Source organism: Giraffa tippelskirchi, chromosome X (genome assembly GCF_054371585.1).
Source record: "Giraffa tippelskirchi isolate mGirTip1 chromosome X, T2T-mGirTip1v1.2.pri, whole genome shotgun sequence".
In the NCBI taxonomy this organism is placed as follows: Eukaryota; Metazoa; Chordata; class Mammalia; order Artiodactyla; family Giraffidae; genus Giraffa; species Giraffa tippelskirchi.
Window position 1 is genome coordinate 7,197,711 of NC_137289.1, and position 25,865 is coordinate 7,223,575.

The 25,865-nt window shown below is 39.4% G+C and overlaps 1 protein-coding gene across 25 annotated transcripts in view; it reads right to left on the minus strand.

Moving 5' to 3' along the window:
• FMR1 (fragile X messenger ribonucleoprotein 1) overlaps positions 1-24,857 on the minus strand; it is a 39,419-nt gene extending 14,562 nt beyond the window's left edge. For all 25 annotated transcript variants that reach the window (XM_081566838.1, XM_081566837.1, XM_081566826.1 and 22 more), the window contains exons 1-9: positions 24,215-24,857; positions 14,027-14,079; positions 9,831-9,924; positions 7,228-7,299; positions 6,804-6,952; positions 5,019-5,112; positions 4,805-4,921; positions 2,439-2,609; positions 2,266-2,344 (exon numbers count right to left, since the gene is read on the minus strand). In XM_081566838.1, the coding sequence (XP_081422964.1) occupies positions 2,266-2,344; positions 2,439-2,609; positions 4,805-4,921; positions 5,019-5,112; positions 6,804-6,952; positions 7,228-7,299; positions 9,831-9,924; positions 14,027-14,079; positions 24,215-24,778 (1,393 nt within the window). In that variant the 5' untranslated portion in view covers positions 24,779-24,857. The remainder of the gene's footprint in view (positions 1-2,265; positions 2,345-2,438; positions 2,610-4,804; positions 4,922-5,018; positions 5,113-6,803; positions 6,953-7,227; positions 7,300-9,830; positions 9,925-14,026; positions 14,080-24,214) is intronic.
• Between the last annotated feature and the right edge of the window lie 1,008 nt (positions 24,858-25,865).

The window sequence follows — 25,865 nt, forward strand, 5'->3', positions numbered from 1 at the left end:
AGCCCATGGACTGCAGCACGCCAGGGTTCCCTGTCCTTCACCATCTTTCGGAGCTTGCTCAAACTCATGTCCATTGTGGAAGGACAGGGAAACATGGCGTGCTGCAGTCCATGGGGTCACAAAGAGTTAGACTCGACTTAGCGAATGAACAACAACAATAAAGGAAAAAAAAAACAGGAATGAAAATTTGCTGAGCCAATCCTAGATAAGAATGCAGGGAAAGCCTTCTCAAAGCAAGACCTTGTGGTTCTTCAAATCAGAATAGCCTTGGTATTCCTGCTGTGTGTGCCAGTCTCACTTATCCTCACAACCTCTTCTGACTGGTCAGTGGTCAGGGAAAAGAACTGACATACTAAATCAGGACTCCTGACCTAGGTGTTTCTGCAATTATTTCTGTTGTTCTTCCCTTCAAATGAAAAGGGATCGGAGGAGGATAGAAGTTACATGGAGTCTTCCCATATTTTTTTCTTTAAATCTGTAACACATTTTCATGAACTGATGCTGATTTTAATAAAGATCTTTTAAATGAGTTAGCAAAAAGAAAAAGGAGACTTTGGCACACATTTCTACTAATATCTTAACAATCCTATATATATATATATGATATATACTATTATATATATATAAATATATATATATACACACACACTGTGTATTAACTACGACTGATTAAACAATTAAACAAATTCAGTGTCAAAGTGGGTGAAGAACAAGCAATTTTCAGAAAAGATAAGCGTACATACCAAACAATTTGTGGGAAATAAGAGATATCATGTTTAAAATCTGATCTTTTAGCACTTTAAGTGATAGGTTTTTAGAAAACACTTCACTGAATAAAAGGAGCAAAATATAATTAACTTCAGTTCCATTGTTATTGTTGTGTTAGTCACTTAGTCGTTTCTGACTCTTTGTGACCGCAAGGCTTCCCTGGTGGCTCAGATGGTAAAGATTGCCTGCAATGCAGGAAACCCGGGTTCGATCCCTGGGTTGGGAAGATCCCCTGGAGAAGGAAATGGCAATCTACCCCAGTGTTCTTGCCTGGAAAATCCCATGGACAGAGGAGCCTGGCAGGCTACAGTCCATGGGGTCACAAAGAGTAGGACACGACTGAGTGACTAACACGTTCACTTACTTTCATTCTAACTATAAAATGTATGCAACTGCTTGACAAACTGTAAATAAGAGGAAAAAATACCATTCACAACCCCACTTCTGAAGTAATCAGGAGAGTGCTAACCATACACTTCCCATACACGCAACTGGAGTGCAAGTTACCTCAGTACCATTACATCGTCATGCTCTTTAGTTGACTGTATGCAGTATACAGTTGAGAAAACAATTCTGCATTGTTTCACTAGTATTTACACTTTATCTTCAAACTGGTTTTCTTTGGGTGAAAAATACTATTCTAAGTGTTTTTATAATGGCATAGGAAGATGTTTACAATCCTATGCTGACAAAAGCAGCAAGCTAAGTAGAAGTGAAAGCATGTGAAGAAAATGCACATAGAGCCCTTATTTTCTCCTTTAAACCTTCCAAAGGGCATGCATTACTTTTTGTAATTAGCTAAAGTTAAAAATATTTTTAAATGTAGTTATGTCCCAATTTTATTTATAAATTTAAAACATATGTAGTATTCTGATAAAACTGCACTTTGCTGATAGATTTTATTAAAGATAACTGCACCATTCAAGAGCACTGGTGGAGAGGTCCTGTGTTATTTGCTGGTACACATGATTGTGATGGTCATGAAACAACTCAAGTCAAAATGAAGAATCACAGCTGATGTTGCAGAAAGCCCAAGAGACATTCAGAATTACTTCTAGCTTTGCAATTTATTAGATTTAAATAACCTACATTCAGATCTTCAACGCGGAGATAACTGTTATTTTACAGCTCCATTAGAGAGATCAAATACCAGTCTACTCCAAATTATAAAAAGGCCCCAAATGTCATTCATTTTGAAAAAACATTATTTAACATATAAATATATACAGCGAAGAGGCTGTGCAAAACTTATCCTTCCAGGAACCAGTAGGTTTGAACTAGCATAGCAGTATCTTTTGTATGCCTTCTGAAAATGTAATCTTTGAGGGTATTTACCAAATATTTTTTGTACATTGCAGCAATAGACTCTATTTCAAAGACTAAGCTTCAGCTAAATGACTGACTCCACAATGAGTGAAAATGGAATTCTATGAGCATAAATAAGTTATTTACCTAACTTGCTTTTGTAGTGTGTGTCAAAAGCAATTTGTGACTCACCTACTAAGTTCCTTGGAACTTGTATGACATCTTCAGCAAATTCGAGAAAGCTTCGAGCCTTTTTCACTGCATCCTGATCCTAATCAAAATGGGGAAAAGGTTTAAATCAACAAAACACGAGCCATCTGAAATACTATTTTACTTTAGAAAAAACTATTTAGTAAAATATTTACCTCCCCATAAATATGAAATGTGCAGGTATCTTCATCTAGATCAATAGCAGTGACCCCAGGTACCTTTCTAGCTTGCTGAATATTAGCACCATGAGTACCAATAGCTAGACCCATTAGATCTTCTCGTACGATAAACTGTTCATGAAACCTTGAGGCAAGTTGCCTTGAACTCTGAAGAGAAATGCACATCTGATTAGTATGCTTTATCAACTATTAAGACAACTGTATTTAGGTCAGCCATGTAAATTATCTTGACCCTGTGTATCAGTTTCTATTGGAAACTAACAGGTTTAAGAAAATATTTTGCACAGCTTAAGTACTTTTTAGGTTCCTAAAGGTCTACGTCATTTGATACATTTGCTAATAGGAAAGGGCTTGTTGACAATTTTCCAAGGTAACCTTTGGAAACCTATTTGCAAGGCTGCCTTAGTTAACCAGTGACACCAACGTAATAATTAAGAAGCAGATCAACTGTTCCCAAATAAACACCAGCTCACTGGGTCTGACAGACTCAATATTAAGTAAAAAAAAAAAAAATTAAATACCATCTTCACGGAACACTGTATTCATTTCATTTTATTGAAGGATATTGGTGTGTATATTTTTCCAGAAACGGTGTCATTTATGTAACATCACTAGATACTGTGAGTTTAGATACCCCTCTGATGAACATTAAAGGGACATCCTCCCACCACCACCCCCAAATCTGAGTAAAGGAATCATAAAAATTGTTGGTACATTAAACTAAATGATTACAAAGTGTCAGAGATTTACAACTTATCTTACATATGTGCCGGCAACCTAAAACAAGATCAGAGTCTGTAAGACCTTGTGATCTGGATCCACAAGTATGATGAATTCTTTATATTCAGTGATGACTGAACTAGATTATACTGATACCCCAAAACTTGTGGATAATCACTCTCTTTAGATAGTATCATCAGTATTACCAAAATTTAATGTTTAGTTCTAGCATGCCATTAATGAAAACCAAACATATTAGTGGCTCATGTTGAAAAATGGAAATTTCTTATCTGAATATGTGGATCTCTTTAATATTAGTAGTGAGGAAAAGATAGGCATGCACACTAGTTTCTCATTATACAAATATACCTGATAATCTGAATGAATGAGTGTTAACTACTATAAACAATTTTAAAAGTATAAAATCCTTTTTGTAGATTAGAGTAAAAATGTGAATCAAATATTCCTAGACTTTTCAAGAGGTCATGTTTTTTGAGTCCTGGTTCATTCACCTGGTTCATTCTTTTCACCGATAAATGATAACCCAAAGGTATGACAACACATCATTTAAGAAGAATTAGATGTTTAAGAAGAGTTAAATGAGTATATTTCCATATTACTCACAATGAAAAGTAAGGAGGCTATTCTGGCCTAAAAGCTATGAGAGAATCACTAAGGAAACCACAAGCTTGTGAACACAGGGACATCAAGAAAGAATGAGAGTAAAAAGTAATTAAATAGACCTCCATGGCCAAAAAGAAAACAAAGGAGCAAAAGGAGATATGAATGTCTCCTCTCCTGCTAGGTGTTCAGCAATCTCAATTAAGTTGGAAGGTGGCAAGTTTCACAGACTTTTACAAGAATACAGCCTTTAGTAGTGGTCACCTTTTCTCTTCATATGCAGTCTGGAAGTCCTTTTTTTATTTGCTATTTCAACTGCATGGTGTTTTCCCTCTAATGAAATGAATAATGATGAGGAACTCTGGAACCTGACAATTATATACCGGAGTTGGCACATTAAACTAAAATCCATTTAGTTTCTATGGTAATGGATGGAAGTACTAAATAGTTATCAATGAAAATAAATGTATGGTGATGAAAATTATTGGAAGATTAATAAAAGTAGATAAAATGCACCTTAAGAGACGAAATAGTAAGTTAGGGAAAGAGCCTCTGGCAGGAATCTGAAGACAGGAGTTTTAAAGAGTGACAACCAATTAGAATGAAGAAGTTCTATACCCTTTTAAACAGAGATAAACATAGATAATGAAAGGAATATGATTAGATATTTAAATACTCTCTAGTACTTTAATGATAACATGTTATATGGGAGAAGCATTGCTTCACTTTATTAGCAGCTTTGATGAACTTCTAGCAAAAAGTGAGTTGGCCAGAAGTTCTTTAACATACATATAATCTGCTGCTTAATTCTGAAACCTCAGGCATAAAAATTTTAGTATGATTATGCATTGTACAATTTAATTTTTCAAAATATAGAATACAAGGAATTGCTAAGAACAATAAACAAAGCACAAGCTGCCATAGTCACGTTTTGTAATTTGTAACCACACAGTTATCATTTCTAGATAGCCTCACAAGCATCGCTAGGGAAAGCCACATACCTCCAGCTGCTTACTGGCTTCTTCATTTCTCAGTATCAGAGACAGCTTAGTGCGCAGACTCCGAAAGTGCATGTCAATCAGCATGTGTGCTCGCTTTGAGGTGACTTCACTGATGGACTGAAGGATATTAAAAAAAAAAAAAACAAACAACATTACAATCAAAGCAAATGCCCTAAATGAAACACACCAAAATAGACAACTCAGAAACACTCACCAAAACGACGAGCTGATAATTTTCTGGATCGTAAGTTACAGAAAAGGCACCAACTGCCTTTTTAAAGTCTTTATGTGCAGATTCCTTGGCACACCTAGAAATAAGAAGAATAACCATTGTGAAGTTAAGATGCATGATAACCAACTACTGGTATAAATATATGCAGAGACATTTGCACTTAGTAGAGTTGTAGATTCATATTAAACTTGATTTATGCAAAATATGCTATTTTGTAAGTGCGGTCCATTTGTAAGTTCAGTTTCTTTGTTAGGCATCTCTGATATACTCAGGCCAATCAAGCATTTGACATTATAGAGAAAGGAAAAAACCAGTTATGCTCTTAGGAAATTAATGGTGGTCCTAGATTATCAAAGATGACATCTTTAGGGGAACTACTTCCCTGGTGGCTCAGCAGTAAATAATCTGCCTGCAATGCAAGAGATGCAGGAGACCAGAGTTTGATCCCTGGGTTGGAAAGGCCCCCTGGAGGAAGAAATGACAACCCACTCCAGTATTCTTGCTAAGAAAATCCCATGGATAGAGGAGCCTGGCAGGCTACAGTCCATGGGTTCGCAAAGAGTTTGGACACAACTGAGAGACTGACCACCACTCTCCTCTGCAGGCTTCCTGATTTCAGTTATATATGATGCATGCATGGTCAGTCATGTCTGACTCTTTGTGACCCGAGGACTACAGCCCACCAGGCTTCTCTGTTCATGGGATTTTCCAGGCAAGAATACTGTAGTGAGTTCCCATTTCCTCCTCCAGAGGTTCTTCCTGACCCAGAAATCCAACTCTCATCTCCTGTGTCTCCTGTATTGGCAGGGAAATTATTTTACCACTGAGCCACCTGGGAAGCCCTAGTTACATATGATAGGTCACAAATTTTCTTGAGTCAACTGTTAAAAACTTTTGGGGATAGCTATCGGGTATCCAATTTTGTTCTGCCGTTTCTTTTCTAAAGAAAAAGTGCTGATCAATTTTAGGGTGAGAAGAAAACGTGTATGAATCAGAAGGCACAAACATACATATGCAATCTTTATAATTAAGAAGTAGGATTTCTATGCATTTTGAACTATAAATAAAAGTTAATGTTTATCTAAAGTGTGACATGTCTAAATCAAATTTAATATATGCCCTTTCTTCTCTAAAGAGTCTCATTTAAGCATTACTTCATATCAAGGATGATAAGAGAGATGACCTTTGGAAGCTTCTTTAAGCCCTACTTGTCACATATTTATCTCAGAATACTAGCTAAAAGGGGAAAAAACCTGGAGAAATCAACATTGCCTAGAAATTGGTTTGTAACTTATGACAGAACTGTATTAATCAGTTTCAAAAAATCTTAAAATTCTATGATGTTTATTTTAGAAAAAAAATGTACATTAGCTATCTATGTGGCCAAGTAAGTTTAATCAAGTGGAATGTTGGCTTGCTTCAGTTCAGTTCAGTCATTCAGCTGCGTCCAACTCTATGTGACCCCATGGACTGCAGCATGCCAGGCCTCCCTGTCCATCACCAACTCCCAGAGCTTGCTCAAACTCATGCCCATTGAGTCAGTGATGCCATCCAACCATCTCATCTTCTGTCGTTCCCTTCTCCTCCTGCCTTGGCTTGATTACATAACCGGAAAAAGCTAATTTTTTTTTCACTGCTTTTGCAAACCATTTATGTCAAAGTTCATGGAGGTTAAAAATTGATTCCTATTATTTGAAAATGTATTATTCTTTTAAATTAATTGCACAGCACCTCTAAGTTCTCAGCCTTTCTTGCAAATCAACTCACATTTGTCTTAAGTCTTCTGGCACATCCAGTTTGATTTTATGAAAAGTCTCTTTTGTGGCAGGTTTGTTGGGATTAACTGATCGCAAACGTTCAATTGTGACAATTTCATTGTATGTAGCATCACAAGCTGCATATTCTATCACGTAAAACTGTGAGAAATAAATGAAAGTCATTCCTGATCATAGTGTTTGAATTAAGAACAAGAAGCTATACCAATTCAGTTCTTTTAAAATTCTTTAAAGGGAAAAAAAGCTATTTGATCAACGAACTGAAACACACAAAACATACTGAACATATAAACATGTAAATAAAATAATCAAGTTAGCTATTACTTTCAAATAGAAATCTAAACAGAAATGTATATACCTGGATTTAGAAAAGGGGAAAAGCGTAAGAAAAACAATTGAAATAGGCATTTTCCTACCTCACCCTTTATCATCCTCACTTTAGCTAACCACCAACAGCAAGGCTCTTTTTCATTTGCTCTGGAATAAACCTACACAAAAATTACAACATAGAATATTTCATGATTAAAATCATTCAGAAACCTGTAAATTATCAGACATCAAGGAAAATTTCTTGAAACAACCTTAGGTATCTTGCAAATCCGTTAAGTTGTAGACTTTTAACCAGACTACATCCCTGCTTCTAGACACTGACATTCAGAAACTACCTGGTTACCAGGAAGAGTACTGTAAAATATGCTTTCCTATTTCTCTGTGCTGCCTTAGTAATCATCAGTATTCTGAATATGAAAGCTCAAGAAAAGCTGACCACTTATAAACCTGGGCATGCTTTCTTTGGGTACTTTGTGAGCTATGAAAATGCACCTAAACATGTAAAGATGAATGTGTTTTTGTTTTAACTTTAATAAGCAAGTAACAAGTTGGAAGTTAGTGACCCTGGCCTACTGCCTGGCTCATGGTCACAAAATGGGTAAGGCCACTGACTTTTCAGCCCACTAAGGATACCACCTGGTGTTCATGTCTCCTGGGACTAAACGGACAGAAACCTGGTCACTCTCTGGTCTCCTGTCCTCTCTCCGCTAAAATGGACAACTCCACGCTGGCAATCCTCTGGATACCACCTCTCTCCTCTCACACATTGTGGATCAGTTCTTCTAAACTGATCTCTCTGGTGACCACTTCAAAGTTCACTTATGATGTGCAGCATGGAACCTTTTGTGAAGACACTAGCAAATCAAGGTTAATAGGAAAAGAGACACATGGTAAGTGACAGAAATACTCAGAAGTAGAAGACACAGGGAAGACAAGGGGAAGGGGAGGGAAGGACAGGAGAGAAGACAAACAACTCAGCATTCCAACTCTGGTCCCCCTTTTACTACTGAAGTTCATAGTGACAAAACACAGTGATGAAACACAGCTTAACTCAACCTACCTTTCCCTCTTGCCCCCATTACTTCTTTTCACCTCTGCTCTAGTCAGAGAAATAATGTCAGTTATTTGTTAACTGTTATGTCATCCTGACAAGTGTTTAATTGGTTCCCAATGGTCATGTGACTAAGGTGGGAAATAAGCCCCCTCTATCCATTACTATTATGAGCCTTCCTGGTATAGACAGAGCAAAAGACCTAAGTTAATGGTTATACAATACAGTGACTAAATATAACTTGTTTTAACCGACATTTTCTTGTAACCATCAATTCCTTTCATCTCTGCTCTAGCTAGTGACAACCTCAGTTATGTATCACTGTTAGTGAGGTCATTATGGCAACAGGATCTCATTGGTTACCTGTCATGTGACTCAGTTGAGAAATAAAGAAATAGCAGTCCCTTTTATCAACCCAAACACTACTATGAGGCCTTCTGAAACAGAGAGACCAAAAGTCCTGGTCCTTGACTTCAGGAAGCATGTAGTCTCCTGGGGAAGTGAACAACTAAAGGTCCTCAAGTATAGACAGTGTTTGTACTCTCTACTGGAGTCCTGACAAAACCAAGCCCAGTTCCTTTCACCTAGTTTAAGTACTGAGTACATCTTGGGTAAATAAATAGCACTTGAGAAAAGAACACAGGCTGGACATCGAGACCTTCCTTGAGCACTCCCTAAAACAGCACTCTTGCCCCTGCATCACCTTCTATCCTTGGTTTTCTTTCTTGGCCTTATTCACAATGGCCCTAATATTAACTCTCCTCACTAGAACGGGAACTTGTCAAAGGCTGGAGCCTCTTCTGTTTCACTGCACCATCTGTACCCAGCACAGAAAAGAAGAATTCAAGGACCTAGTACACCTCACCTGACCTGCACAAATGGATTCTTAGCTGCTTCCATCATACTGCAAATAAAACTGCTACCATTAACAAGGCATTGTGGAGAAGAGAAGCAACTTAAAATGGAGTATGTGCAGGGGGGTGAAGAGGAGGATACTATACAGACCAACTACAACATAAAGCCGACTCCAAGGGCCTGAAGTCTCACAAAAATTTTCAGTGGCCAGAGAAATCACAAACACAATCTTTTTGTCAATGTATTACATCTCCATAGCACCTTTTGGTCAAAGACATCACTGGCACATAAGCAGTTGGTTCACAGCATCTCCTGTGAAGATATTTTACCTATAGGTGTATATACTAAAACTTGTAGATGAGTTTTTAAAAATATCCCAGAAGGCTTTATTGCTACTTAAAGAAATCCTAGGATGCTTCTCTATTGAAAGGCATGGTTTTTTTCCTAACCCATTTTGCTTAAAACTGGGACATGGTTGTAAACTAACAATATATTATTCAAACAAGATTCAGAAATTGAGGAAATGGGGAAAAGAAATACTAGTGGACAAAGGAAATCAGTGGTGACTTTCCAAGGTGTGCCTTGAATGCTGTTCAGGCAGCCACATTTAAGCATCAATAATGCATTATGTCAAATCATTACTAGGATGGTGCAGTCATCCTAGTAGCATCAGAGCTATAATCCTCAAGGTAGACTGAAAAGCATTAAAGACAAGGGATACAAAAGGCGCAAACAAGTTAGATGTTCCCAGTTCTCAATAACTTGATGGCAGGGGAAACTTACCTCTACTTCATCGCTTTCATTTATATCTTTATTATAACCCACAGGTGGTGGGAATCTCACATCATGGAATGGAATCTGCCTGTCTGGCTGCCAGCTGCAAATAAGCAAACACAATTATTTAACACGTTTTTTGGTTTAATGGAAGGGATGACTATAATGCCATCAACCTTTGGTTAAGTGTGACCCTTTGTTTTTCTAGTTTAAAGAAGCAAATGCTTTAAAACTGTCAGTGTTTCACTGAGTGGGGGCATAATGGCAATATAGAGACATTTCAACAAAGTCCGCATGCAACACAGCAGCCTTGTAGTTCTATTTGGAGTATTTCTCTAAACACAATAGATCAACATTACAACTTAACAAGTCTTTCTTCCAATAATTTCAACCTCTAAGGGTTCTAAAATTCAGGCCACGACAGCAATTTCCTTTGGTGCTTAAATACATTAGTATCAGTATGTGTTAGTAATGTCATCACCGTATTTCTACTTGCAAAGGAATTTTAACCACATTCCAACAACCACAGAAACTGGTCCTAATGCGCTCTAATTTCCAAGCAAAACGGGGCAGTCAGCACATTAGCAATTCACAACTCACTTTTCCCCCTTTAAATTTTAGATCCCACGAGGTGGTCAACTCTTGCCATGGATAGCTGGCTGCTGATCAGTATGATGTACCAGCATGCACTGGACGGGTGGGGTTTCCTAAACCACAGAAACCCAATGGAGACAGCCTACAGGAGTTTAGTAAGTTGTCTATGTTTTTTCATTTTTATATGGAACAATTTTGAAAACACCAAATTATTCTATCACGATGATATGAAATATTAAAAGATAAACTTTGCAAAACACTGGCGGATTCAACTGCTAGAGCAGTCATTTCTGGGTTTTCTGTTAAAGGGCTTTCTTAGTAAAATCCTATCAAGAAACGTGCTATTTGTTTTGGAGGATTTTTTTTTTTTTATATTCTATTATATAAGATAGCAAGGTAAGGAAGTCAGAATTTATGGAAATCTGATTCGGGCTTATGTTACACTGAACCTCTCTTCTGCATTATTATATACCCTTGAAATCTCTACAACTTAAAAAAAATTATCTTCAGGGAATTCCCTGGCAGTGCAGTGGTTAGCACTCGTCTCTCTCACTGCTGGGACCCTAGGTTTGATCTCTGGTTGAGGAACTAAGATCCCACAAGCTGTGCAGTGTGGCCAAAAACAACAACAAAAAAGTGTCTTTACTGCAGAAAAACTTTTTTTAATATAGTGACTGAAATTAGTGACCAATGTTACTGATAAACATATATATCACAGATTCATTGCTAAATTTGATTTGTGAAGCATGTAGTAATACATAATTTTCTTCATTCCAAAGAAAGAAGAATTATTTTAAGGATACAGAGATAAAAATTCAAATTCTTTTTTTAAAAATGTGAAACATGGAAGACAAAAAAACACATCTAAAATAATGTGGTATTATAGGAGTTTATGATTGAAAGGAAAGGATATAAGCTGAAGTTTTATAAAACATCAGGGGTTTTTTGTATGCTTGCTTTTAAAAAATCAGAAAACAAAAAGGAAACGCAAGGGAGTGCAAAGACACTATTTTGGTAGGGACCTATCAAATCCTGGTGACATGCTCAAACCCAGTGTTGAATCGCATACATAGTACACAAACACAAGGAAAAAGTTGATCCATTTCAAACTCCCAGCATGACAGTAAGAAGAGAAACTTGTACACAACTATGGTACAGGAGAGAACTAGAAGGTCCAAAGAAAAATAATTTTAAGTTTATAGTAGAAATCTGATTGAAAACATGAGAACTGATCACTGTAAAAACTAGAAGCCAGATACATTCTTAAACACATAGAGGAAATAAGTATTTGCTTAATACCTGAAAAGAATAGCAAATAAAGAAAACTCTCTGTTTACGGAAAATAGTGTTTACCTCATGATGGAAGCAAGCAGATAAAGAGTATATACACAAGAAAAAAAATTCCTCTCCAAGTTATTCAAGATTCCCCTGTTAGAGGCATGATGCTGTTATCCAGTCTATAATGCATGGATAATCATGTAACAAAGCAGATTCTGAAACTTTTGGCTCTATGTATTCAAAGAAAGGTATTCTATTACCCAAACTTGTATTTTGGACCAAGACCATTTGTCTAGAACTGAGAATATGGTTGGATATTCTAAATCCTTTTATCTCTGTCCCCTTAAATTTTAGGCATCTGAGACTACTACAGTTGACTCTTGAATAACTCAGAGGTTAGGGCCACTAACTCACTCTGTGCAGTCAAATATCCATGGATAACTTATAGTCAACTTTCCATATCCAGAGTTCCTCTGAATTTGTGGTTTGTATCATGGATTCAAATGACTGATTCGTGTACTACTGTAGTATTTACTACTGAAAAAAATCCACATACAAGTGGTCCTACACAGTTCAAACTCATGACCCTTGGTCAAGGGTCAACTGTACTTTGTCCTGTTGGTAGCGAAAAGATCCTGTTAACATTTTCTTTACACCATGTCTTGGTCAGATACTGTATTTTAACAGATAATAATGAGATATAATTCACATAACCCTATAAGCCATCCACTGAAGTGTACATACAAGTCGATGACTTTAAGTAGATTCACAGATATGTGCCACCATTACCAGGGACTTTCCTGGTAGCTCAGTTGGTAAAGAATATACCTGTAGTCAGGAGACCCAGGTTCGATTCCTGGGTGGGGAAGATCCCCTGGAGAAGGAGATGGTTTACTCACTCTAGTATTCTTGCCTGGAAAATCCCATGGACAAAGGAGCCTGGCAGGCTACAGTCCATGGAGTTGCAAAGAGTCGGACACGACTTAGCAACTAAACTGCCACCATTACCAGTCAATTTTAGAACATTTTCATCACTTCAAAAAGAAACCCCATACTCTTTAGCTATGGCTCTCCACTCCCACCACGCCCTAAGCAACCACTATTTATTTTCTCTGTAGATTTGTAATCTGTTTTTGATACACTACTAATTTCTCTAAACACCAGAGAATTGATGCTTTTGAACTGTGGTGTTGGAGAAGACTCTTGAGAGTCCCTTGGACTGCAAGGAGATCAAACCAGTCAATCCTAAAGGAAATCAGTCCTGAATATTCACTGGAAGGATGATGCTGAAGCTGAAATTCCAATACTGTGGCCACCTGATGCGAAGAGCCAACTCACTGGAAAAGACCCTGATGCTGGGAAAAACTGAGGGCAGGAGGAGAAGGGAGTGACAGAGATGAGATGGTTGGATGGCATCTTCGACTCAATGGATATGAGTCTGAGCAAACTCTGGGAGAGAGTGAAGGACAGGGAAACTCAGCAGGCTGCTAGTCCATGGGTTCACAAGAGTCGGACATGACTAAGCAACCGAACAACAACAATTAATTCCCCTTGGTAAATAAAAACCAAACATTGTAACTGCTGACCATCCATCCTTGAGAGTTCGATAAACTCCTAAGATCAGCATCACATCTATGGGCTTGGCAAAGGAGTTTATACGTACTTTAGAAGCTTGAATGGCTACTCTGAAAATTGCTATTAACAGCATTCAAAAAATTTAGTCAAGAGACCTGTCTCCCCAGTAAAATGTTAACATCTCTACTATTGATGCCTTTGTACATACAGCTAATGTGCCTAGGCCTCTAAGTATTTTTATGTACTCATCTAGCAGACAACAGAAAAGATGAGTTACTGCTAGTGATGATTTTAAATATATGAAATAGATGAAAAATGTTAATAGACAAACATAATTATTTCCAATAAAATATACCAAAGGACTAAAACTATCAGTTTTAGATTTAACATTACAAAACTCACATCGACTTTCCTAATACCCATGAATCCATTCACTTTCATCTTTTAATATTTACAAATATTTCTATTCAAAGTCTCAGTTACTAGCACAGAAGAATCTGGTTTCTTTCTTCACATTCAAAGGAACTGAGATGTAAGGGTCAAGATTATACAAAAGGGATCTCCGAGGTCATTAGCAAGAATAGTCATTCCACTGGCTTAATATTGAGTTGTTCAGGAACTTCCTGGTCAGTAACATGAAGATCCATTCCTGAAAAACACTCAAACTAGACTTGAATTTTTTTTAAATGAAGAGTAAAGGGAAAATTAGCATAAAATATTAAAGAACATAAATATTAAAATTATATCAAGACACTTACTTGTTTTCAAATGTCACTGTTATTGAATCTTCATGAACATCTTTTACAAACGCCTATTAAAAAAACACAGTTAAATTAACTTCTAAGTTTAAATATCATTTTGTTTTTAGTTACACTTTACAGCAACACAAATATTTTATGTTTAACAACAGAATGAAGCTTCAAGTAAAAGTTTGTTAGTTTGCGAGGCTCACTCATTCATGAATCACATCTATATTTACATACCTACAACGTGCTAGGCCCTAGGAATACTGATTATTTAAAACAGAGCAAAAAGAATTGCTCTAGAGTTCAGTACCTAATAGGAGAAAGACATATAAGTAAACTGAAAATTACAATGCAAAGCTGAAGGTATACTTTAGATTAAAAGTATTAGAAACTAAGAAAATTGTTCCAGAGCTATATACCAGTCAGTATAGATCTGTTGTAACCTATCTTTTAATCCTTAATACAATTTTAGGAGACTACAATAGTAAATAACTAAATATAATCTCAAATCTCTGTGTACACAAGTACACTAAGTTCTCTTTAACAATATGCTGCTAATACCACTAAAAAGTCCAATTACCAGAGTTTAATTAAATTCTCAATCTCACAGGCACTTGGTGGAAAAAATAGTAATATAAAGTACAGAAGCTTAAATCTTTTAAATCTGATGACGCAATTGCTAATAATCTGCAAAAACACATAACAAAACTAATAGCTAATTATCAAGAATTCTTAATCAGCATGCTGCCTGTAATTCTATAAAATGACATAACAAAAGTAATAGCTAACTAATTATCAAGAATTCTTTAATCAGCATGCTGTCTTTAATTCTATAAAATTAAGTTTTTAATAGGTGCAGGAAAGGAGGCTTTGTTTTTTGTTTTGACAATTAGAGGAGTAGGATAAAGCATAAAGAAACCCAAGGCGCTTTATATCTTAATTCATTTTAAAATGGTTTTAGAGATTTAAGCTTCTTACTCCAGTGTGTTCTGGGCATGTCTCTGTGCTTTCGTGGTTTCTCCCTGTCTACAGGATTATGGTCAAACTCCTCTGGCTGTTGAAGGCCCGTGGTGACCCGAGGTGAGCATTTTTGGAGGCTGTAACCCAGCAGTGCTAAACTACTTGGGCCTCTCTTCCTGCCTGCCTGCTGTCCTTCCCCTCTTTTCACTGAGCTAACTCCTATGGGTTTTAGATTTCAGTTCAGATGTCACCTCCTATGGGAAAACCCAGAAGACTAAGTTCAATTTCACCTTCTACCTTCTTAGAGCATCTTATGAGTATCCTCCACTATAAACTACCCTACTAGAGTATTTTGCCGATTTTCGTACCAAAGGTAAGCTTCCTGAGGGTGTCTTTTATTTACTGTTGAACTTCAGAGTGGCTATTAAGGGTTCAATGAATAGCTATTATCACGGATCATTGTCTAAGGGGTTCTTATCCTAGCCTGGAAGAGGAAAGGTATTTGTGTGGTTCAGGGGGTGTGGCTGGGTGGGGGTGGAGGGTGGAAGGGGTGGGGTGGGGATGCAGATCAGGGAAGACAAATAGAAGAAGGTGAGGCTCTTATCCAGCAGGCCTAATGGGCAGTGGGAACAAAGGCTCAGACCTGGAGAAACAGCTAGGGGTGTGGTAGAAATAAATCCTCTGTGGAAAGGAAGTCAAGACAATTCAATGAGGGGAAAAGAACAGTGCTTTCAACAAATGGTGCTGGGACAACCAGATTATCCTCTTGCAAAAGAATAAAATTTGGCCTAACCTTATACCATATACAAAAATCAACTAAAAACTATCAAAGACTTACAGGTTAGAGCTAGAACTATACAACTCTTAGAAGAAAATATAGTAGCACATCCCCATGACTTCAGATATTGGGAAGATAACTAGCTTGGAGTAAGACCCTTCTTTAACTTCTCTATGTATCCTCAGTAATTGGCACAATTTCTGGTATACAGTAGGTGTCCAATAGATGTGTTAAACAAACGATTCAATGCAAATATCTTGGTAAACAAATACATCATCAAAGGCCAGAAATTAAAGCATTGTTTAAAAACTGAAACTTCCCAAAATATCAAATTAAAACATATCAGTCAAGTATTAAATAGTTGTGTGAAGTCACTTCAGTCGTGTCCGACTCTATGCGACCCCATGGACTGTAGCCCACCAGGCTCCTCTGTCCATGGGATTCTCCAGGCAAGAATACAGGAGCGGGATGCTCCTTCTCTATTAAACAGCTGCTCCTAAGAAAAACAATGGCAAGGTAAGACAGGGCTCTGGAAACCATTTACAGCTGACCCTTGAACAACACAGGTTTGAACTGTGAGGATCCACTTACACATGGACTTTTTCCAGTAAGTACAGTACCCATATTTTCACTTTATAGACATTTAAATTATCCAAAGCAGGCGGGGGGGGTGTTCAATTAGAGGTCACAATATGTGAATTAAAAGAACTTGGGTTTGTGTCTGGATTCTGTACAAGCTGTTTCACCTTTCTGCCTTTGGGTGAGTCATTTATCAACTGCTTTTGGTATCCCAGTCCCAGTGTTCAAGGGTTGACTGTACATTGAACCTAAACAGAGACACCAAACTCCTGTCATTATGCTGTGAAGAATAAAAGCAAAGCTATGCTAAAAGAAAGTTTCCTTGTAAGATCAAGGTGGACTGTAATGGAATCTAGGTGTTCTGCTATATCCAAGATGCCTAAAGAATTATTTCTAAATTAAACACATGCCTGTATCTTTATAGTTGTTTGTTTGAAGTGGGGGGAATTCACATTTTCTTCCTATCATTTTGATATTGCTTATTTTCCCTCAGCTATATTTAAATCACACACATTTTCAACAGAGAGTTGAGAACTCTAGTTAAATACTAACCATGATATCTTAGAATATACTAGAGATTTCGTAAGGGCTCATGCCCCCACTGCTCTAAGGGGTTTGCCTCACTATCACTATAGCAACAGAACGGCATGATTTTGAGTAAAGTTGGAGGAATTGGACATTTAGTTTTCTAAAGTAAAATTAGCTTTTTAGTTTTAGTAATTAGTTTTCCACAGATTACAAAGAAAGGGAGAACAGGGCCCCACTGCCCTCAATTTCTCCCGTCTTGACAATGATGGCTAATACCAAATTAACAATTTGCTTTTTGAGGGTGAGACTTCTATTAAGAGCTAATCCCTTATTTACCAAAAAATGTCATGGCCTCTGTCTTCATCCTTGTCTAAAGTTTTATGTTTGCATGTCATGGCAGTAACAAATATTACTTCCTCACTTTATATTATGGGGCTTTCCAGGTGGCGCTAGTGGTAAAGAACCTGCCTGCCAATGCAGGAGATGCAAGTTCCATCCCTGGGTTGGGAAGATCCTCTGGAGGAGGGCATAGCAACCCACTTCAGTATTCTTGCCTGGAGAATTCCATGGACAGAGGAGCCTGGTGGGCTACAGTTCATAGTGTTGCAAAGAGTCAGACATAATTGAAGTGACCGAGCATGCACACACTGTATATTAAATGCCGAAAATGTTAAGTCCTTTAGTCAGCTAAGAGAACCTTGTTACAGCTGGGTGAAGATCTGTTCTCACTAAATCAGGTATCTTTCCAATACTTCTGCCCTTGTCTAAAACTGTGCTGTTCACCACAGAAGCTGCTGGTCATATGTAAATATTTCTATTTAATAAATTACAAGTAAATAAAATTAAAAATCAGTCTCTAGAGTTATACTTGCCACATTTCAAGTGCTCAAAAGCCACACTTGGCTTAGTACCTACTGCAGAGGACAGCATAGGCCGAGAGCATCGCATCATCACAGATGGACAGATCTGTGGACAACACTGATTTCAACACTTAGAAATTTGGGGGAATGATTTCAAATCCACGTTGAAAGCACTCTAAAGGTTCGTCTCATTACTTGACGGCTATATTTTAATTTTTTTTCTATTTGCCAAAAAGTTTTTGTACAGTTTAATCACACTCATTCACCGCATTTGCCTATTCCCTAAAATTAAGCATTCCTTCAAAGGAGAAAGATCTGCAACGGTTGCGACTATTTAAAAAAACAAAAACAGCTCTCAAGACTTTAACAGCAATTCCGGATGTACAGTGTCAAAGATGGTTTAAGCAATCATCACAGCCTACTGGAGAAGGCAATGGCACCCCACTCCAGTACTCTTGCCTGGAAAATCCCATGGACGGAGGGGCCTGGTGGGCTGCAGTCCATGGGGTCGTGTAGAGTCCGACACGACTGAGCGACTTCCCTTTCACGCCTTGGAGAAGGAAACGGCAACCCACTCCAGCGTTCTTGCCTGGAGAATCCCAGGGACGGGGGAGCCTGGTGGGCTGCCGTCTATGGGGTCACACCGAGTCGGACACGACTAAAACGACTTAGCAGCAGCAGCAGCATAGCCTACCAGGGCCACTGCCTTCGAGTTAATGAGGCTTACCTGTACATGGATGTTTGCATGATTGTCTCATAACCAGTCATTTTTAGCAGAATAAAAGAAATTCATAGGTTACCTCTGATTTACACACTCGCCAAGCACAAAGGTCTCCTGTGACTTCGGAGGCCTTTTGCTAAAATTCCAACAAAGGTCCCAACTGTCTTGTTTCTCATCATACTTTCTCCAGTAACTCTCCTTCTTGGCCCTGCTCCTCCTTTATTGCAATAATCATGTCCTTTCCTTCCCTGGCCGCCCCCAGAGCACTATCACCCCAGCCACCAACGTGGAAAACTAAGGTTGACTGCACTCTCTACCTATCCACACATCAAAGTTGATGAGAAGATAGGTTGAGGGGATTTCTGTGGGGTTGGTTACCAAAGAAGGCAACTGAATGGGTGTGAATGAATACAGGAAGGGAGTTGCATGGAACTGGATGAGAACTAGGGCTCCTACAAGAGTCAGTAAACTTAGTGGTTAAGTAAGTGTTCTGCTGTGGGGACTTTCCTGGAGGTCCAGGGGTTAAGAATCCACACTTCTACAGCAGGGGGCCCACATTCAAGCCCTGGATGGAGAACCAAGATCCTACATTCCTCTATGGCCAAAAAAAAAAAAAAAAAAAAAACCACAAACAACAACAACAACAAAGAAAAGTGTCTTTGAGGAAAAACAAAACAAAAACGAGTTTTTCTGTGAATGAGAGCTAGGTTCAAAATCTTGGTTCTATGACATAATAACTGTGGGACTCGCCAAGAAGTGGTCTCTGGGCCTTGTATGCCTTGTCTACGTAAGTAAGGAATTGATACAGAACTGGACTTGCTGTCTGCTGTCCTGAATAAAGAAATCACACGTCTAGCGCCTAGCATGAGGCCTAACACATAGTTGGCACTAACTAAGTTACAGGTAAAGCAGAGAGGGGTGTATTTTATAAAAGACAGAGCCATTAACATTGTTGCATTTGAGAAAGTTACATCTCAAAAAATGATACTTTAAAAAATGATGTTACAACTTAGGACAGAAAAAGCAAAGAGTATTTCCTCAAAGATACTAACAGGTCATTTCGACTTTTAGAAGAAAAAAAAAGTCACAAAAACCTTTGGGGTTTGAGAAACTGCTAAAAGCGCAGTTAAACACAGACACCTAAAGCAACTATACTCCAAAAACAAAAACAAAAAAAGACACAGACTTCTTATCAGGGGGAATAAACACACACACATACACAAAAAAAAACCATTATGGGATCCCCTCACCTTACTGGCAACCGGGCCAAAGAGGCAATCATAACATCATACTAGCCAAAGTGTGTCATGACTAGAGTTATCTAATTTCAACATCACATCACCCGGACTGATGAAACCAAAAGAAAGTCCATCCCCATTTCGGTGAACTTTTACACTCCCACTCCACCTCACACCTTGGCAAACTCTTCTCACAAACATGAGAGAGGTGACTGTGTAGAGAAATTTCAGTGTAAGCCACTGACCAGCAATGAACAGCTATTACATTATCACTGAAGACAGCTCATGTAGTGCAATGATGATTCTCATTAGAGAAAACTTAAAAGCATTGCAAAATATCCCTCCTCAAGAAAATCTGTAGGAGATAAGATGACAAGGACATATGAAATCTGATAAAATATGATTCAAAGCCAAGGCTTCACATACAAAGTGAGTTACTGCTTTGCCACCCTTTGAATGTGGGCGCTAACAACATATGAGAATGAACAACGGAGAGGGCAAAGTACAATAAAACTCATCAACAATTCTTCCAACCACAGAGCATGACTAGGAATACTTGACTTCATTTGGGCATTTACCACAAATTCTGAGAAAAATGCATTCTTTCTGGTTCACCTTGATCCAAAGACAACACACAGGTACAGAAAGAATAGTATGAAATGAATTATTAATTTTCCTGTGCCTATGTATTCTAACTTTTGAATATATCAGTTCTTACCTGCTCCTAATGTAACAAAAGCAAATATTATAGGAAAATCAAAGATTTCAAACAGGCATTCACATGAAGAATTACTGTGTGCGAGAGTTACTAAAAAGAAAGCCTACACATAAACGGAGTATTTCATGATGTCATTGTATGAACTTATAGAATAATGCTGAACTCGCATATCTTACGCCTCCTGCATTGGCATTCAGGTTCTTCACCACTAGCGCCACCTGTGAAGCCCAGAATAATGTTAAGACAGTGTTATAGGAACAATTATAATAAAAAAAAAGTACAACGAAATTTTTAAAGTGAAAGTGAAAGCATTAGTCGCTCAGTCACATCTGACTCTTTGGGACTCCCATGGACTGTAGCCTGCTAGGCTCCTCTGTCCATGGAATTCTCCAGGCAAAAATACTGGAGTGGGTTGCCATGTCCTTCTCCAGGGGATCTTCCCAACCCAGGGATCCAACCTGGGTCTCTTGCATTGCAGCCTGATTCTTTGCCATCTGAGCTACCAGGAAATCCAATTCATTTAAGTTAAATTTCATTGCTTCAGGAAGTCAGAGTACCTCATCTCAAAGCCCCAATCTGACCCTTACTAGCTCTGACACTTAGTAATAAGTCACCTACCTCATCTCTTTGTACATCTATGTCCTTATCTATTACCTGGGAGGTGACTAAAGAAATTTAAAAGACAGTAAAGCACCTCGAACAGTGCCTGGCACCTAGAAAGCTCTCAGTATCTGTTAACAGTTATCCTCATAGCCATGTCAGGAACCACATTCTCACAGTGGGCAGGAATCAGAAATCCAACTATTATAACACTGAATTTTACATTTAATTAATAATCTGTGGAGATTTTCAGAGTGCATGAGTATGAAGTTGGAAAATGCTCAATTCAAAAGTGTAATAATGCTGCTTCCAAAACATTAAAAAGGGTGTTTAGACTGGGAAGAAAAAAAATGCAGTTGACCTAAAGTTGTACTTCCTTGAAGTACAGAAGACTTCAGAGAAAATATAAGAAAATATTTAAAAATTTTCCTCTTGATTGTACATTTTTAGGCAGATGTCCTGACGATAAAGACTTTTTTCAACATTCTTTGTTTAGGAGATGTCTTGTAAAAAATTTTGTGAGGTATAATTCAAGTGTTCTCATGTCTTAAGTAACCTAGGCTCTATACGGTGTACTCATGACTTTTCCAAAGTCAAAGAAATACCTAAGCATAAAAATAGTGGCTCTGACAGTTACTATATTTAACTTTCAAGTTTTTAAGAGTAAACACCAGAGGGAAAAATAGAAATGAGCTGTTATGATCTTAGGGTTTAGATCTCATGGTTCCGTTAATTTTGAATCTGAAGTTTAAGTTAATTTTTTAGAGGATAAAACCCACCTGTTCCCAGCATACACTCTATCCAGTTTATACTGCAAATTTGGACCATGTGCTCAGAAGACAGAGAACTGCACCTTCCAGTATGGTGGTTCTGGTAGGCAAATCAAAGTCTGAATTCAATTATACTGAAGTCGTTTGAGTTGTTTAGTTCCTTAAGCCTTTTCAATCAATCTGGTGAACCTAGATTTCTAATTTTTGTTAACATTTCTCTGTAATAGTTGATTTTTTTTGTCTTGATTTCCCATCTTTTCTGCCCATCCCACTGGACAAGTAACTTTACTTTTGCTTTACTTTTATAACTCAAATCAGTATTGAGTCCTATAAGAATTTAAACGTTTTTCACTATAGAAACTATTTTTCTACCAACACAGACCATTTGAGGTTTTCTTAAAAACAAAACCTTAATTAAATAAGCATCTCAGCAATTTTTCTGCATATGTTTGTTCACCATTTAACATCTCCTCTCAAGGAACTAAGGGACAAACATTCCTTCTACTCACCTTCGTATTAAGCAACTTTTGTTTAAAAAAAAAAAAAAAGGAGGGAATAAAGAGGAGAGATAGAGGGAGTTTCTTATGTTCCAATCAGTTTGCAAATAAAATCACAAAGCAAATCATAGGCTGCTGGAAGAGAACAATAAATCCTTCAAGACTGGGATGTCCTTGCCCTCTATAGCAAGCAAACTCCACTAAAAGACAGTAAGAGTGATAGCCGATCTAATATCACAGATTTATTAGACTACCGCTCCACCTTTAGCCCCTATTCATATTTATTATATTTAGCGTCCCAAATCTAGTGAGCAAAACTACCAATCTAGGAAACAGAAGGGTTTTACACAAACTAACCAGCAATAATTATGGATCATTGAAATAAATGCAACCAGAATTTTGACTGCAGAGTTAACTGAAAGAATTTTATATTGGTGAGACTGTTAGGAACAGAAATGCTGGGTTAAATTTTTCCTCCTTTTACAGCAAAAGATTTTATCATTTTGCTAAAAGCATGGAACAGTTTACATACTTTACTCACTTATGAAATATAATGATCTCCAAATTTCTCCATGAAGTAGATAAACACATATATACTTAAGTCAATGTTTATTTGCCTATACCTCGTTTGAAACATTTATGTTTTTCTATGTAGATTTAAGAATGGCACTTGGACAATGGCAATATTTAATTTCCACACTTTCTTCCATATGCACTTTCTGTTGCCAAAATACCGTAGGTAAGGTGTGACATCACCTACCGAAGTTACAGAGAGACATTCAAGAGGACACGAGGACTTATAGATTACTAGATCTACAACAAGCATGAACCAACAGAGGCACTATTTGACATATGAAAATGTTATTAATCCTCTTTTTGAAAATGTAACATATTATTGAGATGTGCAACGTTGTAACTTAAAAAGATCCGGTAGCAAAACCACACGCCTACTTAAAACCGCAACAATATAGCTAACTGCAACATTACACGTTCAGAGAAGGTAAGTCAAGCGCTTGAAGCACAAAACAATCATATCCACTCACTTAAAAAAATTCCATAGGAATGATATACGCTTAGTAAATTTTCTAAAGTTTCATGGCATATATCCAGGCCTTTGGAGGGGTACTTTCTTTTTTTTTTCTTAAGTAGCAGAGTTGCCAATGTTTCTAGACGCTGAAGCATCTGTATTTCAGAATTTCCCAGATTTATAACGGGGGGGGGCGCAAATATTAAACATCACCAACTTCTTTAATCCATTACTCAGATATGTAAGGGTCTTCCTGAAACTTTTGAATCTAAAATCTCTTTTGAAATCCACAAAGAGAAGTCCCTAATAATTAGTTGCCATTGTGACTTGGTACCGACTACAGCTTCTTACTACTCTTTCTTCACACCGCTCGCCCAGAACAGTGGAGCTCTCCGAAGTCCCAATGCTGGACCGGAAAAGAGAAGCCAAAGGAGAACGCAAACCCTCTTTGCAAGGCAGAAGGCGGCTTGACGGAAGCGCCCCCCGCTCCTCGGCAACTACCCACACGTCAGGCCCGGATCCCACTGGAAAAGGACATTTAAGAAAACAGAAATAAGCCTTCACCGTCACTTCGCGCGGATACTGGTGGTTCCCGCCCGGATCTCTTACCTGCCGTCGGCCCTCGCCCACCCGCAGCGCTCCCTGTCGGGGCTGGGCTCCCGAAAGGGCACCCTCTTTTCCTTGCTCGCTTCTCATTCCGACAGGCGCCGGGGCCTCACACCGGAGAGGCAGTGGGGCTCGAGGGGTTTCCCAAAGGCCCGAAGTCCGGTCCTTCCCTCCCTCCCCAAGAACATCCCGCCGAGTGCGCCCCGGCCCCCGGGAACGGCCCTCGGGAAGAGGGCTCCAGGCCTGCCTCCGGCCGAGGCTAAGAAGAAAAGGGAGGGAAAGCAGGGCGAAGATGGGGCCTGCCCTGGAGTCAAGTACCTTGTAGAAAGCGCCATTGGAGCCCCGCACTTCCACCACCAGCTCCTCCATCTTCTCGTCCGCCCTGCTCGCTTCGGAAGCCCGCCCTCGAGAGGTGGACTGCGGGCGCTCGAGGCCCAGCCGCCGCCGCTGCTGCGCTACCGCACGCCCCCCGGCAGCAGCGCCGCAGTCGCCGCTACCGCCTGCGCTCGCCGTCGGCTCGTCGCCCGCTCTGAGGCGGCCCCTCACCGGAAGTGAAACCGAAACGGTGCCGAGCGCCTGACTGAGGCCGAAGGATCCGGCCGCTCCGCGTGTAAACACTGAAACCGCGTCATGTGACCGACGCCGCCCCTCCCCCAGCGGGTTCGGCCCCCTCGGCCCCGCCCTCTTTCCCCTGGCGGGCCCCGGAGCGCGCGCCTGCGCGCTGCCCTGGACGGGCCATGGGGGCCGGGCGCAACGTGAGGCGCGCGGGCTCGGCAAGCGCGGGCTCGGCAGCCGGCGGGAAGGCGGGAAGGGCGGCGACAGGTCGCACTGCTGGCCGAGGTCGCTGGCGTGGCCTGGCGGGGTCCTGAGCTCCTGTTCCATTGGTGGGGGCTGGGGGACAAGCCAAGGGCTTGTGAAAGGGCCTCTCGTAGCGAACAAGTGTGTTCACTTCTCCAGGTCTGGACTGGCTTGGGTCGGAGGTGGTTTTTGTTTTGTGGTTTTAAGTGGGGCGGAGCCTAATGGAGGTGGAGTCGGAAACAAGAATAGAGGTGAAAAATTAGATTGATGAAGACTTTAAACTAGTAACTGTGGCAACAGGGGTGCGAGAGCAACGCTCTCCCCTCCCCAGGAGATTTTGGGCCGCCCCGTGTGCTCGCAGGGGCAGTGGATTGTGTCAGGACTTCTGGAAATGTCTTTCCTCAGACCCAGCCCTGACCCACGTACTCCCCTTCCCTCTATTCGATTTCATACCGTTTTGACACACATTTAAAAAAAATACGCTAAACACTCTTTAATTTCTTAACAGTTAATTTCCCTCCTGTTTCACGCCTTGCATCGGAGGTGACCTGTATACAGGGACCAGTGCGCCTCTTTGCAGCTCTCCCCTCTTGCCCCTCACAGGAGAACAAACCCTAAATCTTTCACATTTTTCCTTCTGCACCATGCTTGTATCCACCTTGATCTCGGTTTCCTTTTGAAGGCTTGTATTCCACTGAGAAGTTTATTGAGCCTCTACCGTATGCCAGTGGAGAAGAAATGGCAACCCGCTCCAGTATTCTTGCCTGGGAAATCCCACAGATAGGGGAGCCTGGCAGGCTGCAGTCCATGGGGTCGCAAAGAGTCAGACACCACTTAGCGAGTAAACAACAGCTATGTGCCAGATGGCTTGCTGAGTGCTAGTGAAACATTGGTGAAAGAAAAAAAAAATGAAAAAAAAGTAAAGACCACCTTCATTGAACTTGGAACCTAGATGAACATAAATTATCAGAAAAGAAACTCGGGAGTGGCAGTTGTGAGAAGGGCTCTGAAGGACAGGTACACCTATGAAGGTGGTGCAGGACCCAGTGTGGGGTGGAGGAAGGGTGGTCACAGCTGGGAAACGACTCCACCTGGAATGTGACCAGTGAGAGTTAACTGGCAGCACTGAGTTGGTGGAGACGGTTGAACTGCCCCAGGCAGGTGCCCCAGA